This window comes from Hippocampus comes, unplaced genomic scaffold (assembly GCF_001891065.2).
Source record: "Hippocampus comes isolate QL1 unplaced genomic scaffold, H_comes_QL1_v1.1 scaffold99, whole genome shotgun sequence".
Classification (NCBI taxonomy): domain Eukaryota; kingdom Metazoa; phylum Chordata; class Actinopteri; order Syngnathiformes; family Syngnathidae; genus Hippocampus; species Hippocampus comes.
Window position 1 is genome coordinate 357,101 of NW_017805134.1, and position 15,692 is coordinate 372,792.

Sequence of the window (15,692 nt, forward strand, 5' to 3'; positions counted from 1 at the left end):
CCCCAAAATCGAACCCTGCGGAACACCATACAACAGTATCTATATTGACCAACAATAGACAGCTCATTCACCAGATTTACATGTTAGAACACAAGAGCATCGACGTGGCTTGCCCACTGATGTGTGAGGATTTTTTTAACCAGATTTTTAAAAAAAATCTTGCGTGATGTTCTTGAGGCTGGGACAGGGACAACTACAATATACAACTGCAATACCTCACACAACTGCGCACCAGAACTGCCTCCATGACACGATGTCACGTGAGTCAGCATATTGAAGCAGAGCTCAGCCTAGAAGGGACTTTAATGCCAAAGTTGAGGATTCACACGATGACGTCGGACCAAACCAACATGTATTCGCGCTGCAGTGTCCCATTATGAAGCGCATTGCAGGTCACTTTTTCCCAAAAGACTGGCTCTGACATGCTTGGCCTTGGCATTTTCTACTATCTGGGTCAGCTCCCGGCATGGCAAAGACATCCGTGTGTCTTTCTTTCTCTGCTTGACATCTCTTCCTGCTGTTCATTTCTCCCTCTCTCTCTCAAAAGGACTCCCCCTCATTTCCGAGCAGAGGATCTAAAAATAGGAAGCATTGTTCTTCCTGTTATTTTTTTTCTTAAAAACAAAAAAAAAAAACAACAACACAATGATTGCCCGCTTGCACCGATTTAAACTTCCTCTGCAAAGCCATCAGTCAATCAAAGGCCTCTCGGATCCCAACTTTGCTGTCCGCGGTCCCGCCGGTCGGGGACAAACTCCAAGATCACGCTGACCTCCACAGCGAAGCACTTTGCACTCTTGTCCTCCAACCTCCCCTTCAATTTCCATTTACACACACACACACACACACACACACACACACACACACACACACACATATGAGCGCTTCCTCTTATGTCCTACATTTGTGTCCACCCCTGGGAGGAAAGAAAATAACTCTCCTCAGCAGTAATTCAACCTACTTCTGCAAACAGCCCTGCGGCGTAAAGGTGTCATTTGTAAAGATGGATTTGCATCTATATTGTATTTGCAACCCATGTCATATTATCTTTCGGTCACTACGCAAAGGTAATAATTAATTCAACGGAATGACAGATTGGCAGTGTAAGCGCGCTAGTTCTCAAAAGAAAAGATTAATTAATCTGAACCAACTAAACCCATATCATTAAACATTGACATGGAATAATATTGTTGTACTCTCTAGAGGTCTCAATATGGGCTAAAAAACAATTTTTAAAAAATCATGCTTTTATTTCTTTTTAAAAATTCAGATTAGATTCATTTTACATCATGTCATAGAGCGTAATTTTTAAATCATAAAGGCGGTAATTTTGAGTGGGAGGGGACACTGCTTCATTTTAGTAGGTCTGTGGGTTTTATTTCTTTTATACGTACATTTAAGTGATCGAAGTGTTTAGTAAGGTAGCCACTCTAATCAAAGCAGATTTAAAAAAAAAAATCATATTAATTCATGGCTGTAAGACCAAAACATTTATCTATACTGGAGGACAATTTAATTTATTGCTTGTGTTTGTTAAAAAAACACACAGGGGAAAAAAAAATATCGCATATTACTTCGTAATGGCAATATTTAGACGGACGAAAAAAAAAATCATTTATTTTTCAAAATCATTCATCCCGAGTAGCACGCATCAATTTTCCAAAAGCGTCAGCACGATAAGCACACAAGAATAATGATTATCTTAACAAAGAATAACGAGTCGCTGCGCTGATGGTTTTTGCCTCCGGTCGGTTTCGCCGGTCGCTTTGCCAGCCCTCTTGACGAGACGGAAGGCGCCCGGCCAAAGATCAGGCTCACGGGTATTATTTATAGACTTGAGTGGGCTTCACGGACGCAGGCGTGGAATGTGTCAGAGAGGAGAAACGCATCATTGATCAAAAGCTCAGACACCAGTGTCTTTTTTTTTTTTAACCAAGGGCAAACAATAGTTTGTGGAGCGGCGGGTGAGCAACGTTGCTCTTCTTGCCCACACTGAGTCCCGGGCACCTACACAGGTGAGCGGGCTCCAATGAACACCTGCCAGTTCTAGCCTCCTTCCACTCTCTGTGCCGTTTGAATGGCTGCTGCGCTTTGGATGTTTAAAAATACACACATGGTAGGCGTTTGGAAAGTGAATGCACTCGGCATGAAGCTGCGCCGGCATATATTGTGTGGGCTTTGCACAAAAGCAGTCGGTGTGCATGTCAACGCGTAAGAGACATAAATCGTAGCTTAAAACATTTTTTTTAGGCCCTTCAACCTTAAAGCAGATCTTGCACTTGCTTGTAGCGAAAAAGACACTTATATCAGCTTGATTGATTTTTATTTTATTGTTTTGGTTACGACGGGAAGCGAAACGGAACGGTAGCGCAGAAACGGAACGATAAATAAATCGCAATTCAGATCGGTTGCGCGACAAATTTAGGAAAAAGAGGGAATGAAATAGAAAGCATACAAGTGCTTCCCTTTTGTGTACAGCAACATTTCATGGCATTTAGAAAAATTAATGAATACAAACCGCTGAAACTAAATTCTTCACTGTATGAATGACGATTTTGTTACAGCAGACTTTTTTTTTTCCAATGGCAGTTTAATTGGCGAAAATGACTTTGCACACTTTTGCTCACAGCCCGACACCGTTCCTACTGACCTTTTTTTTTTTTCTCCACAAACCAGGCTACCTCAAATGTTCTCTTAACCGGCAAAATTGCTCTGGCGGTTCTGACATCCCTTCATCCCATAGTCGCTAACGTTTTGAGAGAAGAAAATACAGTTTGCTGCTTTGCATAGTTTAAATGTAAGTGAAACCTTTCATGCACGCTGGAACCTGATAACATGATAAGCTGCCCACTGTAGTAACCGCTGTCCCTGAAAGGGTTAAAAAAAAACACTGATTATCTAACAATGAAAAAAAAAACAATTAAAAAAAAAAAAATCCGAATACTTGATTATTCAATCGAATTTTCATCAGGATATCAGAATCACAAAATATTCGATAGCCGCAGCCCCGATTTTAACAGTCTGTGATTACGTAGTGTACTTTTAACATCAAATACCTGCTCCACATGAATATCCAAGCTTGTCAGTGCTCGATTTCTATGCCATGTTGAGAGTTTTGGTTTGTCTTATGCAGGATGTGTGCTCTGGAGAGGATATGTTTCTTTTGGACGGTCCTGCAGATTTTTCTTCAATACACGGCACTTATAAAGAGTGCAGAATGGAGAATATAAAATCCAGTGTGAGGAGGATTGCAGTTGCGTGTGTGTGTGTGTGTATGTGTGTGTGTGGGGGGGTAGTTCTTTTCTTCGCTGCAATGCAGACTGTAGTCAAGGTCAACGCTCGCGAGGCCACGTTGACTCAAGAAGAACTGAGGCTGCGGTGTCATGCAGTCAGATATATGACATGTAATGGAAAACTTGTGCTCGATGAAGGTTATTTATCATGTGTTCAGACTTGCATAACCCCCCCTGATGTTTCTTGGGGTAAGAAAAGAAAAATACACACACACGCACGCGCACACACATTTTTGGCTTCGTTTAGATAACGTTTATTAGTTGGCTTTTTGCAGCGCAGTCACTCGTGATCTTGTGGGAGCTTGTTATTTTATTTGAGCATTTGCGTCTGAGGTAGCGGGAGGCTCTGTGGCAATGCAAGGGGCAGGATGATATTTTGTTGGTCGTCAGCTTCCTGCCCAGCCTTAACTTCCTCTGTCTGGTTGCGATATGAGAGGCTATACGGAGGGACCTGCAGGCAGCGTGTGGTCGGCGCATCAGCGCGAGACCCCGGAGTGGAAGTAGGAATGACAAAGATTGAGCACGTGTACAAGTAGGGTGTTGCTTCAACGATCCACGAAAAACTTCCATCCAAATTGTTCTTTCTGAACTTCGAATAAAGGCAGGAGAAAGTTTTATATGGTTGTAAGTCACCAGTGGTTCCAATCAAGTCTAGTAAACCAATAAAATGTTTTATTTTTGACTTTATGAATGAAGAAAATGTCCCAAATTTTAAAAAATAAAGAAAAATCCAGTCTTTTTCAGATTGTACCGATCAGCTGAAAATCAACTGGCTGGCCTTTCTAATCATATGTTCCGATCAGGAAAACTCTGATTTGTTTTCATTGCTCCTTTTTGTTAGTTTTAGTTTTAGTATTAGTTTGAGAGAGAGAGAGAGAGAGAGAGAGAGAGAGACACTTTCAAAAAATGACTATTGCAATTCCATTTGTTAATGAGGGCAGCTATTTAAGACCTTTTGGAGTGAATTCAGAAGTTGGTTTCGAAATACATCACACAAAGGGAATTTGCGTTTTCTCCCCGGGCCTGCGTGGGTTTTCTCCGGGTACTCCGTTTTCCACCCACATTCCAAAAACATGCATGACAGGCTGACTGAACACTCGAAATTGACCCTAGGTGTGAGTGTGAGTGCGGATGGTTGTTCATCTGTGTGTGCCCTGCGATTGGCTGGCAACCGGTTCAGTGTGTCCTTCGCCCTCTGCCCGAAGACGGCTCGCATAGGCTCCAGCACCCCCCGCGACGCCTGTGAGGATAAAGCGGATTGGAAAATGGATGGATGGATATGAGAGAGAGAGAGAGAGAGAGAGAGAGAGAGAGAGAGAGAGAGAGAGAGAGAGAGAGAGAGAGAGAGAGAGAGAGACAGACAGACAGACAGACAGAGAGAGAGACAGACAGACAGACATATATACACTGCATTTCTTTCGAGGTAATGAAGAACCCTTCGAAGCCAATCCTGACTGTGATTGCTCGTCCTTTTTCCAAAATGTGAAACAGTAACAAGAAGGGGGTGAGTGAATATAATGAAAATATTTGAGTGACAACCAAAAGATGATGTGGGAAACGCAAACAATAACGTGAAAGGATATGCAAATGAACATATGTGAAAATGAAGGATGACAACACCCACGTGTCAACACTTTGATCACCCGTCTTTGGGCAAACGTCTCGCTCTGCAACATGTCTGGCAAACATTGAGTGGCCTTTGCTTGGAAAACCGTTCGGGAAATTCGGAAAAACCACCGCGATAATGACGGCAGGAGAAAACACGAAGGAGTCATGAGTGTTTTGAAGAGAAATGGTGTTGCCATTTTAATTGGACATACACGAGTTCATTTGCATCTTTGCATATCTAGAAAAGCTTTTCAGATTGTAAATCGCTTTATTCGTAGTAGTGGCACCTATTTTTTTTCGACACCTTACTTTCTCACTCTGCCCACCTCACCCTGTCTCTTTTTAAATTATTATTTTTTTTTTTTTTCATAAACTAGTCTTGTGGGCCGTGTCAAATGTCATTTTTAAGATATCGCTCGGGCCACAGGAAAATGGATGACGGGCCGCAAATGGCCCCCGGGTTGTAGTTTGGACATCCCTAGTTTCGAGACTTTATGACAAATTAGACCCAGTTATCAGTACCCTGCTTAACCTTCACTTAACTTCTTTGTCTTCCTCAACCCTGCAGTTACTCTGCATTAAGCCACTTGAAGTTTACATGAGAATCCTTGGGTCCCTTGAAAAGCACTTTAGAAAAAGCAAGTTTTTATTCCTAGTGGTACTTGAAAATGCAGTTGAAATCATTTTTTTTGTTGTTGTTTTAAAACTCATTTGTAAACATTTAATGGCGCACCGATTCCTCATGCGGCTTTCTGTGGTCTGGGAGGTTCTCATTGTGTTTTAGGGACAACCAGACACATTAATTAAGTGGGCGCCCAGACGAGTGAGGAGGCAAATGAGCGACCTTCAAACATCCCCCGCTGAATTAGCGAGACAATCAACAGCGGGGCGGAGGGTGGGGGGGGATTGCGAGGCAACTCGGGGACAAACAAGCTCTTCCTTGTACCTTTTCCCGTGTTATGATTTAAAACAGCTTTCACGGACCTGGCATCACGACAAAGTCCGAGACGGCCCGGCTGATAAGAGCGCGAGTCGACCTTGAATGGGTTTTGAAATGGACCGTACTCAACCCCGCTGCTCGGCAACACGGCTGCACACGACCACATATGCACTCACCTGACAGTTTTTTTTTTCCTGCGGGGAAAATAATTGGCCCCACGGCTAATGCAAGGTCACTGAAAAGAACCAGAGTGCCGGCTAGGGACAACAAGGGAAGCGCGGCGAGGGCGGGCACAAGCGAGCTCCACAAATGCGGCGGTCGGAAGTAACAAAGTACGCATACATTGTTACTGTACTTCATTCTTACTTTGGATAACAATTATTTGTACTTTGTAATGTTTGGGACTTTTTCTTTGATGGCCTTGGGGTATCCTGGGGCCTGAAAACCAAACATAGCGGCATCATGGAGGAATGTGAACGATGGAATATAAGTGTAGGTGACACAACAGATTAGGAAAAAGAAAGGGCAGTGTTAACATTGACTATTTTGTCACCAAATTATGAAAATGGTATTCTATATATTTGACAATACAGTGGTACCTCTACTTACGAACGTCTCTTCATACGAAATTTTCAAGTTATGAAACGTCTCAACAGGAAATTATTGCCACCTGTTACGATAGAAATGTCAAGATACGAAAGGTAAAAGTACAGTATGTGCTGCAAGTCGTACCTCGGAGTTTCCTGAACGCAACATACTTATAGCTGCTCTGCCATTGGCTATTACCTAGCATCTTCCTGGCATCCCATTGGCTAAGAGGGACTTCTAGCGTGTGTGTAGATGGATAGATATGTGTCTATGCAGCGTCCTTGTCATTCACCCCTCGGGCCATGAGGTGTTCCGATAGTTTTACGTAAAATGTGAATCACCCAGAAAAAGTGTTCACAAGCGATCGCTCACTAGGCTGATGTTTGCCTTTGACATTTTCGAAGGATTGTTCAAAGCGGACAAAAGCAAACGTCCTCGGATGAGTACTTTCCAAAACGCCAGGCAAAAACCACTTCTGAGAGAGAAAAAGGGCAAAAAAACGATAAGGACGCAGTTCAAAGTTAAATGACCATTTTTATTCTTTACGCATTTCATAGATTTTTTCCATTATGCACAACTCTCATTTATCATGCAATAATCGAATTGTAACATGTATTTGTGACGTATTTTGATGCATATTTATGCTTTAGGAAACATTTATGTCAGAATTTTCGAGGGGCTTGGAACGAATTAGGGCATTTATATTGAAAAGGCGTCTCTACTGACAAAATTTCAAGAAATTTCTTCCAGAAGCAATTAATTTTGTAAGTAGAGGTACCACTGTATATAATTGTTTTACTTTTATACTTGGGTGCATTTCACAATCGGTACTTGTCTTTTCAAGTTTTTATTTATTTTATTTTGAAGCAAGTATCTGTACTTTTACTCATGTAAGGAGTGTGGGTACCTTGGCTGCGTCTTTTCAAATGCAAAACAGGAAAAAAAAAAAGGGCGCAGTGTGATTTATAGTGTGATTTATTGCCCCAAGCTCATAAATATATCGGTCGATCCTCACGACTGGCAGCGAAAGCCAACAGACGTTTCGACACCGACGCCGTGACTGTGCAAAGTAGCCAGACCGGACTGCGGCGCTCGTGTTTGCCTTATGTGCTTTGACAGCTCGATAGCATTGACCTCCACTCTCTCGACGGGCCCGGTAATTAGCGAGATTGCTCGTTGTGTCTTTTTCTTTTACAAGGTCCTCTGGAAGCTTTCCATTTATTAGCTGCGCGCGCGCAAAGTTCTAACAGACAAGCGGGAGACTCGCATTCCAGGCAAGGGGACCTAGCGTCAAATAACCTCCCGGATGGAAGTGTAAATCCATTTTCTGCAAAGAACGGAGAGGGTGTTGAGGCATGTCTCTAGTCACATGTTGTTGTGGGTTTTTTTTTTTCCCCCTCCCAGACCTCTAACAGCCATTCGCACATTAGCTACCGCACTAAGATGTTGCCACGTGCTGCACAATGTGCGGCTGCGATAACTGAGACTTTAGGCTTCCGCCCATTCGACAGATTTGGGTGACAAATGGTGACAAGGCCGCTCTTGCTGCTACTTGCTGCCTTGCTGTCTTCTGTTACTCCCTTCCAAATCTCATGAAGGAAATATTTCAAGACTGTGAAGCAGACGCCCACTTGTCGGAAGTCGCTAAAATATTATCATGTAGTGTAGGGTGTTAAATGTATCACAATATAAGTAAGTCATATCAGTCTATTGAGATATATATTGAAAGATAAACTACAATAGAACACAAATATCCAGAGGAAAAATACTGTTCATGACTGCCAAAAGACACGTTATTGTTTTACCTGATTGTGATTTCAAGGCTATGCTGAGTGTTAGCGCCTGCTAGCATCCAAGCTAGCTCGTCAAAGACAGGGAAGTCCTTGACTTGTACTCTATATATCCATCCAGAGATGTTAAATTCCACAATCTAATCTCATTGCAAGAGTTGCGCAGAGGCGACGGGTCATTTATTTGAACAAAGTAAAGTCACACTTTCATTTGGCGTGTGTATGCTACAAAGAAGCGTGTGCTTGCGTACGCGCACTTGGTTGGTTCAAGCGGCTTCTTCGTTTGGGCACGAGACAGACGAGCACTCAGCGACTCGGCTGCACTCAAAACACCCATTTGTGCTCAAAATGTCCTCTTATGTGCTTGCGATAATGGCACAAATCTACCGTCGTACTGTAGCCACTTATCTTGAAACACATTTTCAATTGATATTGATCACGCGTTGATCTAGATACGTCTTGATATTGAATCATCAGTATTGTCTTCTCTCATTTTTATTGTGGTGAATGAGTCAGGAGGCTTGATTAAAAAAATAAAAAGGCTCAAGACAACCAGTTGGTCCTCTATCTGCGTCCCGCAATGGTGCAAGCTTCAGGTCGCTGCTAAATTGGGCTTCCCACCAGTTTCAGGTCAAAGGCACAGAGTCCACGGATCTGCCCAACTTGGTGTTGGGTGTTGTCGCACACCTAAAGATTTGCCATTATAAAATTGTGAGCATTTACCACTCTCGCCCCCAACTGTTTTCTGAGGAGAACAAAATCACTTTCAACTCACCCCACACCACAGAATAATCGCTCAAGTGTCAGCCATCAATTCCACACAATCAAGAGAATTCTTAATCATCCATTCACTGACTGAGGACAGTTTAGTCAGTTTTTTTTTTTTTTACGGATGTTTTTCATTACGTATAAATAAATGGTGGACCAGAAACAGCTGCAGCAACACATTCGGTGACTGGGCTGAATCACTTAGCGGAATAACCTTGATGTTTTATATGATTGAGCGGCAGCTGCTTATCTTCTTTGTATTTGTGTCACCTTATATTGCATTAGTCTCGCCTTTAGATGGACTCCTGTAAATTAAACCACTTTATGTTTCAAAAATCCAGTATAAACGTGCTTAGTTGCCATACCACCTACCATAAGTGTTCATTGTGTCTCCCCCTCATAGCCCCCCCACCTACTCAATGACGTGGGTTTTTCTCCTCAGCGTGATTCAATTTGCTTTATTGGCATTGAGGTTGCACAGCATGTCTAAAACATCTAAACAAATCAAGTTATTCAACGCATTCACCTCACCCGTTCTCTTTCTCAGTCTTCATCAGTCACTTCACCTCCTACCCGCCACCCTGTTGCACACAAACATTGTTAGCATAGATCCACGTCACCTCTCTTTCTTCCTCTCTACCAACAGATGCTTCTGTCCCTGCACTTTTTTGGGGGGAGTGCACTCAATTAGCGTTGAAGGATAGCCGCCTTGGGTTCAATGTGGCAGGTTACGCGCCAATGTGTGATTGTCGAGGGGTTGGCGCTAAGAAGTGTGGTTGTGCCTCAGGGTTACGTGGTGGGTCAGTGGGGTGGTGGCGTTCTGATGATGACCTGTAAAGTCTTTTGGAGTCATCCATCCATCCATTTTCGGATTCGCTCATCCGTTCAATCAGCCTGCCATGCATGTTTTTGGAAAGTGGGAGGACACCAGAGTACCCGGAGAAAACCCACACTAGCATGGGTAGAGCATGCAAACTCCACATAAGAAGACCGGAGCTGGAATCGAACCCTGCGTCTCTACACCGTTAGGCCGACGCGCGCAACAGTCGACCACCCGGCCGCCCCCGTGTCTCCATTTTATGTATTTCGGGACGAAAAAGCTGATTGTGATTTTTTACACTCTGACGTCTTGATGTGATTTGATCGCACCAGTAAGACCGGAGGACTCTGGAGGGCTCCTCGCCATCTGCACCTGTTTTCTCAACTCCCCGCCGCTTCTGTCGCCACGTCTGTCACTGCCGAGTTTTCCGAACCAAGTCAACCGCGCGCGAGGCGCGCAGCGTAAACAACCACTTCGAAATCTGCTTTTTCTCCGCACCTTTTAGCGTTGACGCATCAAAACACATTGCTCAGCCATCATGTCGAATCAAGTCAAATGTTCAAGGCGTCTTTGTTGACGGTCTCAGTTGGAAATATCCATTCACCTCCCGACTAGGGTGAATGATTTCCCTTCACGAGGTCCACCTCCTGAAGGAATTTCTATTCCTTCTAATGCCATCAACCAGATTAGTACACAGACTCTCAAAGTTTAGTTTGAGTCAGAGTTTGCTAGTGTAGATTTGTATTTTCCGTTCAGGCAGCCAAATAAATCACGTCGAGTCAAAATTCTTTAAATAGACCTTTAATCACAGAAAAGTCTCAAAGGACTTCATTTGTCCACAGTTGACCAAGATTAACAACCGCCCCTGATCTTAACCACGAGGAGCGCAAGGAAAAAAAGAAAAACAAACAGACAAACAAAAAAAAAAAAACCCGACATCCATCATTAAGACAACCACAAAACAACACGGATTGAATCACACATCATAGATCTCATTGAATTATATTCCAGTTAAAAATTTTCACACAGTTATTTTTCTTTTATCATTGCTTTGAGTAAATGATTCAGGGCGGAAAAAAAACAAATCCCTAACCCAGGAGCGTCTTCAGAAACATGCTCCGAATCAAAGTTGAAAAATAAGATTCAACTTGACGGTTGGAGCTCAACTAGCATGGCTGCCTCACATTCAAAAAGTTCTTATTCCAACTTGATCCCTCTGTGTGATGTTTTCTCTCAGTACCCCGGTTTTCTTCATAGCATTTTTTTCCTCCCTTCACACTGAGGTTTACTTATTAATCAGGGTGATGTACTGGACCTCATCTTCCCCCGACTGTCAGGAGGAAGATGGATGGTTCAGAGGCGCTCCGGTGTGCCTTAAGTCGAACGATGTTCTATGGGCAGATCCATCAGATCCGTACAGGCATCAGCTGTCGGAAGAAGGCTGTGTACAGACATATTGTAGTTGGACCAGTATTTATAGTGGTTGTTCTTATCACCTGCCCTTTTTTGTTTATTATTTTTAAAGTGAAAATGGAAAAGGTTTTTTAATCGCCTTTAATCTTAGCAATATCGACTGAGATCTTTGAGTTATTTGCCATTTTATGGAATGTGGCACATTTTCCATTTTCTTGATTTCGACTGTGATGGTTTCTGTCAGGCAATGAGCTCGGTTTTCAGTAAAAGGTCAGCAGAGCCCATCATCATTTACCATTTCCATAGAGACTGAACATCCCTTTGAAAATGACATACTGTCGAGCGCTCGTCATGCCAGGTACCGGGACTTTGATGTGTTGTGTTTTTAACTGAGTTGAACATTTAGCTTTGTAGAACTCATTTTCCCTGCTTTTGTTTACAGGACGGGTCCAAACAGAGGCAAGTGAGGAAAAAGACCGTCTCCTTCAGCTCCATGCCGAGTGACCGCAAGATCAACAGCACAGCGGCATGCATGGCTTTCATGATGGAGGGCTGCGAGATGAAGAAGGTCCGCTCCAACTCCCGCATGTACAACAGATACTTTCTGCTGGATCCGGACATGCACTGGCTCCGCTGGGAGCCCTCCAAAAAGGACTCCGAGAAGGCAAAGCTCGAGATCAAGAGCATTAAGGAGGTCCGATTGGGGAAGAAGACTCCGGTCCTTCGCAGCAATGGTCTCTCTGATCAGTTCCCAGATGAATGTGCCTTCTCGATCATCTATGGGGACAACTATGAGTCACTGGATTTGGTTGCTAGTACGGCGGATGTGGTCAGCACCTGGGTGATGGGCCTGCGGTATCTGGTGTCTTACGGCCGACACACCGTCGACATGGTAGAGCCCAGCCAACCAAGTGTAAGGACATCTTGGATTAGCTCAGTCTTTGAGCTGGCGGACATGGAAAAGGATGGACACATTGACCTTTTCAGGGCCACTCAAATTATCAAGGGCCTCAACCCCGGAATGAAAGAGGCAATGATAGAACTTAAGTTCAAAGAACTCCAGAAAGCTAAAGACCAATACGGTGAGGCAATTAACATGGACACATTTGTGGAGGCCTACTGTGAGCTCTGTACACGTCCGGAAATTTTCTTCTTGCTGATGCAGTTCTCCAGTAACAAGGAGTACTTGGACTGTAAAGACCTCATGTTATTCGTGGAGGTGGAGCAGGGTGTAGAAGGTGTAACTGAGGACATGTGCAGGGATATGGTTCTAAAATACGAGCCATCGGCCGAAGGCAGGGACCGGATTTACCTCTCCATTGATGGTTTTACTCATTACCTCCTCTCCTCTGAGTGCCACATCTTTGACCCGCAGCACAAACGTGTTTGCCAGGATATGACTCAGCCCCTGTCCCACTACTACATCAACTCTTCACATAATGCCTCTCTTCTGGAAGACCACTTCTGGGGTTCATCCGACATCAGTAATTACATTCGCGTTCTGAGGATGGGTTGTCGCAGCATCGAGGTCATCGTCTGGGACGGCCCTGATAACGAACCGGTGGTGTACGTTGGCAGCTCTGTGGCCTCACAGTTAGCGTTCTCCAAGGTCTTAGATATCATCAACCAATATGCTTTTGAGAGCTCCGAGTATCCGCTGATCCTCTGTTTAGTCGCTCATTGCTCCATCCCTCAGCAGAGGGTTATGGCCCAACACATGAAAAAGATTCTTGGGGACAAACTTTATGTGGATTCCCCCAACAAAGAAGAACACTACCTACCCTCTCCCGAGAAACTCAAAGGTAAAATCCTTCTCAAGGGCAAAAGGCTAGAGCCCAGCTGCATGGAGTCGGAGGGTGATGTGACAGAGGAGGAAGAGGGTCTAGAAATGTCCAGACGAGTTGGAGTCGATGACAGGGACCAGCTAAACGGCTTGGGTTGCAAAAGACTCCGTCTGTGCCAGGAGCTCTCGGAGCTTGTGTCTCTCTGTAAATCGGTACAGTTCAGGGACTTTGACACGTCAAAAAGGGACCAAAAATACTGGGAGATTTGCTCCTTCAACGAAGTTGACGCCAACAGGTTCGCCAATGAGTTTCCAGAGGAATTTGTGTGCTACAACAAGCGCTTTCTCTCCAGAGTGTACCCCACCCCGATGAGGATCGATGCCAGTAACATGAACCCTCAAGATTTCTGGAAGTGTGGCTGCCAGATTGTGGCCATGAACTACCAGACACCTGGCCTGATGATGGACCTCAACCTTGGCTGGTTCCGACAAAATGGCAACTGCGGTTACGTGTTGCGACCAGCCATCATGAGGGAGGAGGTGTCCTATTTCAGTGCCAATGCTCGGGATTCCCTGCCAGGGGTTTCCGCCCAGCTCCTTCATATAAAGGTCATCAGCGGGCAGAACCTCCCCAAACCTCGTGGCTCCGCGGCTAAGGGCGATGTGGTCGAACCGTACATATACGTGGAGATTCACGGCATCCCGGCTGATTGCGCAGAACAACGAACCAAAACCGTGTCCCAAAATGGCGACAACCCCATTTTTGATGAGAGTTTTGAATTCCAGATCAACTTGCCCGAATTAGCCGTCCTCCGCTTTGTGGTGCTGGATGATGACTACATTGGAGATGAGTTCATTGGCCAGTACACCATCCCGTTTGAGTGCCTGCAGCCCGGCTACAGACATGTCCCGCTACAGTCTCTGACAGGGGAGTTCTTACCCAACACCACCCTGTTTGTCCACGTGGCCATCACAAACAGACGGGGAGGAGGAAAGGCCCATAAGAGGGGAATTTCAGTCCGAAAAGGTCGGAAGGCCCGAGAATACACCACCACCAAGACGACAGGGATCAAAGTGGTGGACGAACTCTTCAGGGCGTCAACCCAACCTCTTCGGGAGGCCACAGACCTCAGAGAAAATGTACAGGTAAGAGTAAACTCGTTCAGATCTGTCACACTGAGCACTTGATGTCTTCTTTACCCACCCACAACCTTGCTTTTTCTTTTCATCCCAGCTCTTACAATGCAGCAGGTGACAGATAATTACATCATAAATCTTGTCAGAGCAGAGCACCATCCTCATCATTAGCGTCTAAGGAACAAGTACTATTTCAAAAAAACAAAAGAAAAAAAATCTATCACTTTCACTGATACCTTAAGACAGGCAATGCCAAACTTCTTCCCTCACTAAGTACACGACATGATTCCAACTTGATGTAAAGTGTTCCGACAGGACTTCACCGTTGTGCACGGAGCCTCGTGGCTAATTGCACTCCATTAATGTTGTGTAAGAAAGCAGCAATGCTGCGACAATGGTATGCAATTAGTCAGTGTATGAATAGTGTAATCATTAATGAGAGAGAATTACCGCGAAAGGGAACATGGTCTCCGTTGCTAAGCATTCCGAGAACCACTTTAAAAACTCCTCCCAAATTTGAATAAGCCCAAGTAAATGCCTCCATCAATGCAGGTTATAAATGCATGGCTAATATTTGTGCAGGGCACAGCGTCATTCATCATTGCATCGCATTTATCACAGAATGTGCTTTGTTTTTTTTAATACATGGAAATTAGCAGTAGGCAGACCATTGCTACGTTACTCCCAATCAAACAACGCTTGCCGCCTTTGCTACTCACAAAACCAACTTCGCCATTTCCTTTTGAAATGGAAATGCGTGTTTTTCAAATGAGATGATAAAAGACAGCGGGAAGTTGAAAAGATCTTCGTGTTCAATAAATAAAAGAAAATGCCTTTTAAATGGAAAAACGAAAAAAAAAACAAAAAAACACGTTGGCCAAAGCTTTGTAGTGGCCAGTTGTGTGGAGCCTGTTACTTGGATCTGGATTATGCCGCCGGGCTGAGAGCCAACAACCCAGATGGCATCAACCACCGCATCTCTGGAGGGTTTCTTCACTCGGACTGAAAAGTAAAGAATAAATCTTAAACTGAAAAAGATACTATTTTTTTTTTTTTTTTGCACCAAATTACAAACATCTGTTGGCACGCGCTCATTGTGCTGAACATAACTGTTGATGTCAAAATATTTATTACAGCACTAAAATCATTTTGTTCTGATAGCAAACCTTCCATATTTTCTCTATCCTTTGTGTTCTTTGTGAATGTTATTTCTTGATTTTATTTCTTTTTATTTTTTTACTTAAATGTTTCTCCCAAGCGGCCTGGTGGTCCAGCGGTTACAGGTACCGGGTTCAATTCCAGCTCTGGCCTCTCTATGTGGAGTTTGCATGTTCTCCCCGGGCCTTGCACGGGTTTTCTCCGGGTACTCCGGTTTCCTCCCACATTCCAAAAACATGCATGGCAGGCTGATTGAACACTCTAAATTGTCCTTAGGTGTGATTGTAAGCACGGATGGTTGTTTGTGTGCCCTGCGATTGGCTGGCAACCGGTTCAGGGTGTCCCCCGCCTACTGCCTGAAGACAGCTGGGATAGGCTCCAGCACCCCTCGCGA

At 44.2% G+C, this 15,692-nt stretch overlaps 1 protein-coding gene across 1 annotated transcript in view; it reads left to right on the top strand.

The window, feature by feature from the left end:
• Positions 1-15,692, top strand: part of LOC109513799 (inactive phospholipase C-like protein 2) — a 54,538-nt gene that overhangs the window by 23,970 nt on the left and 14,876 nt on the right. Inside the window, exon 2 of the mRNA XM_019866471.1 lies at positions 11,663-14,149. Coding sequence (XP_019722030.1) covers positions 11,663-14,149 — 2,487 coding nt within the window. The remainder of the gene's footprint in view (positions 1-11,662; positions 14,150-15,692) is intronic.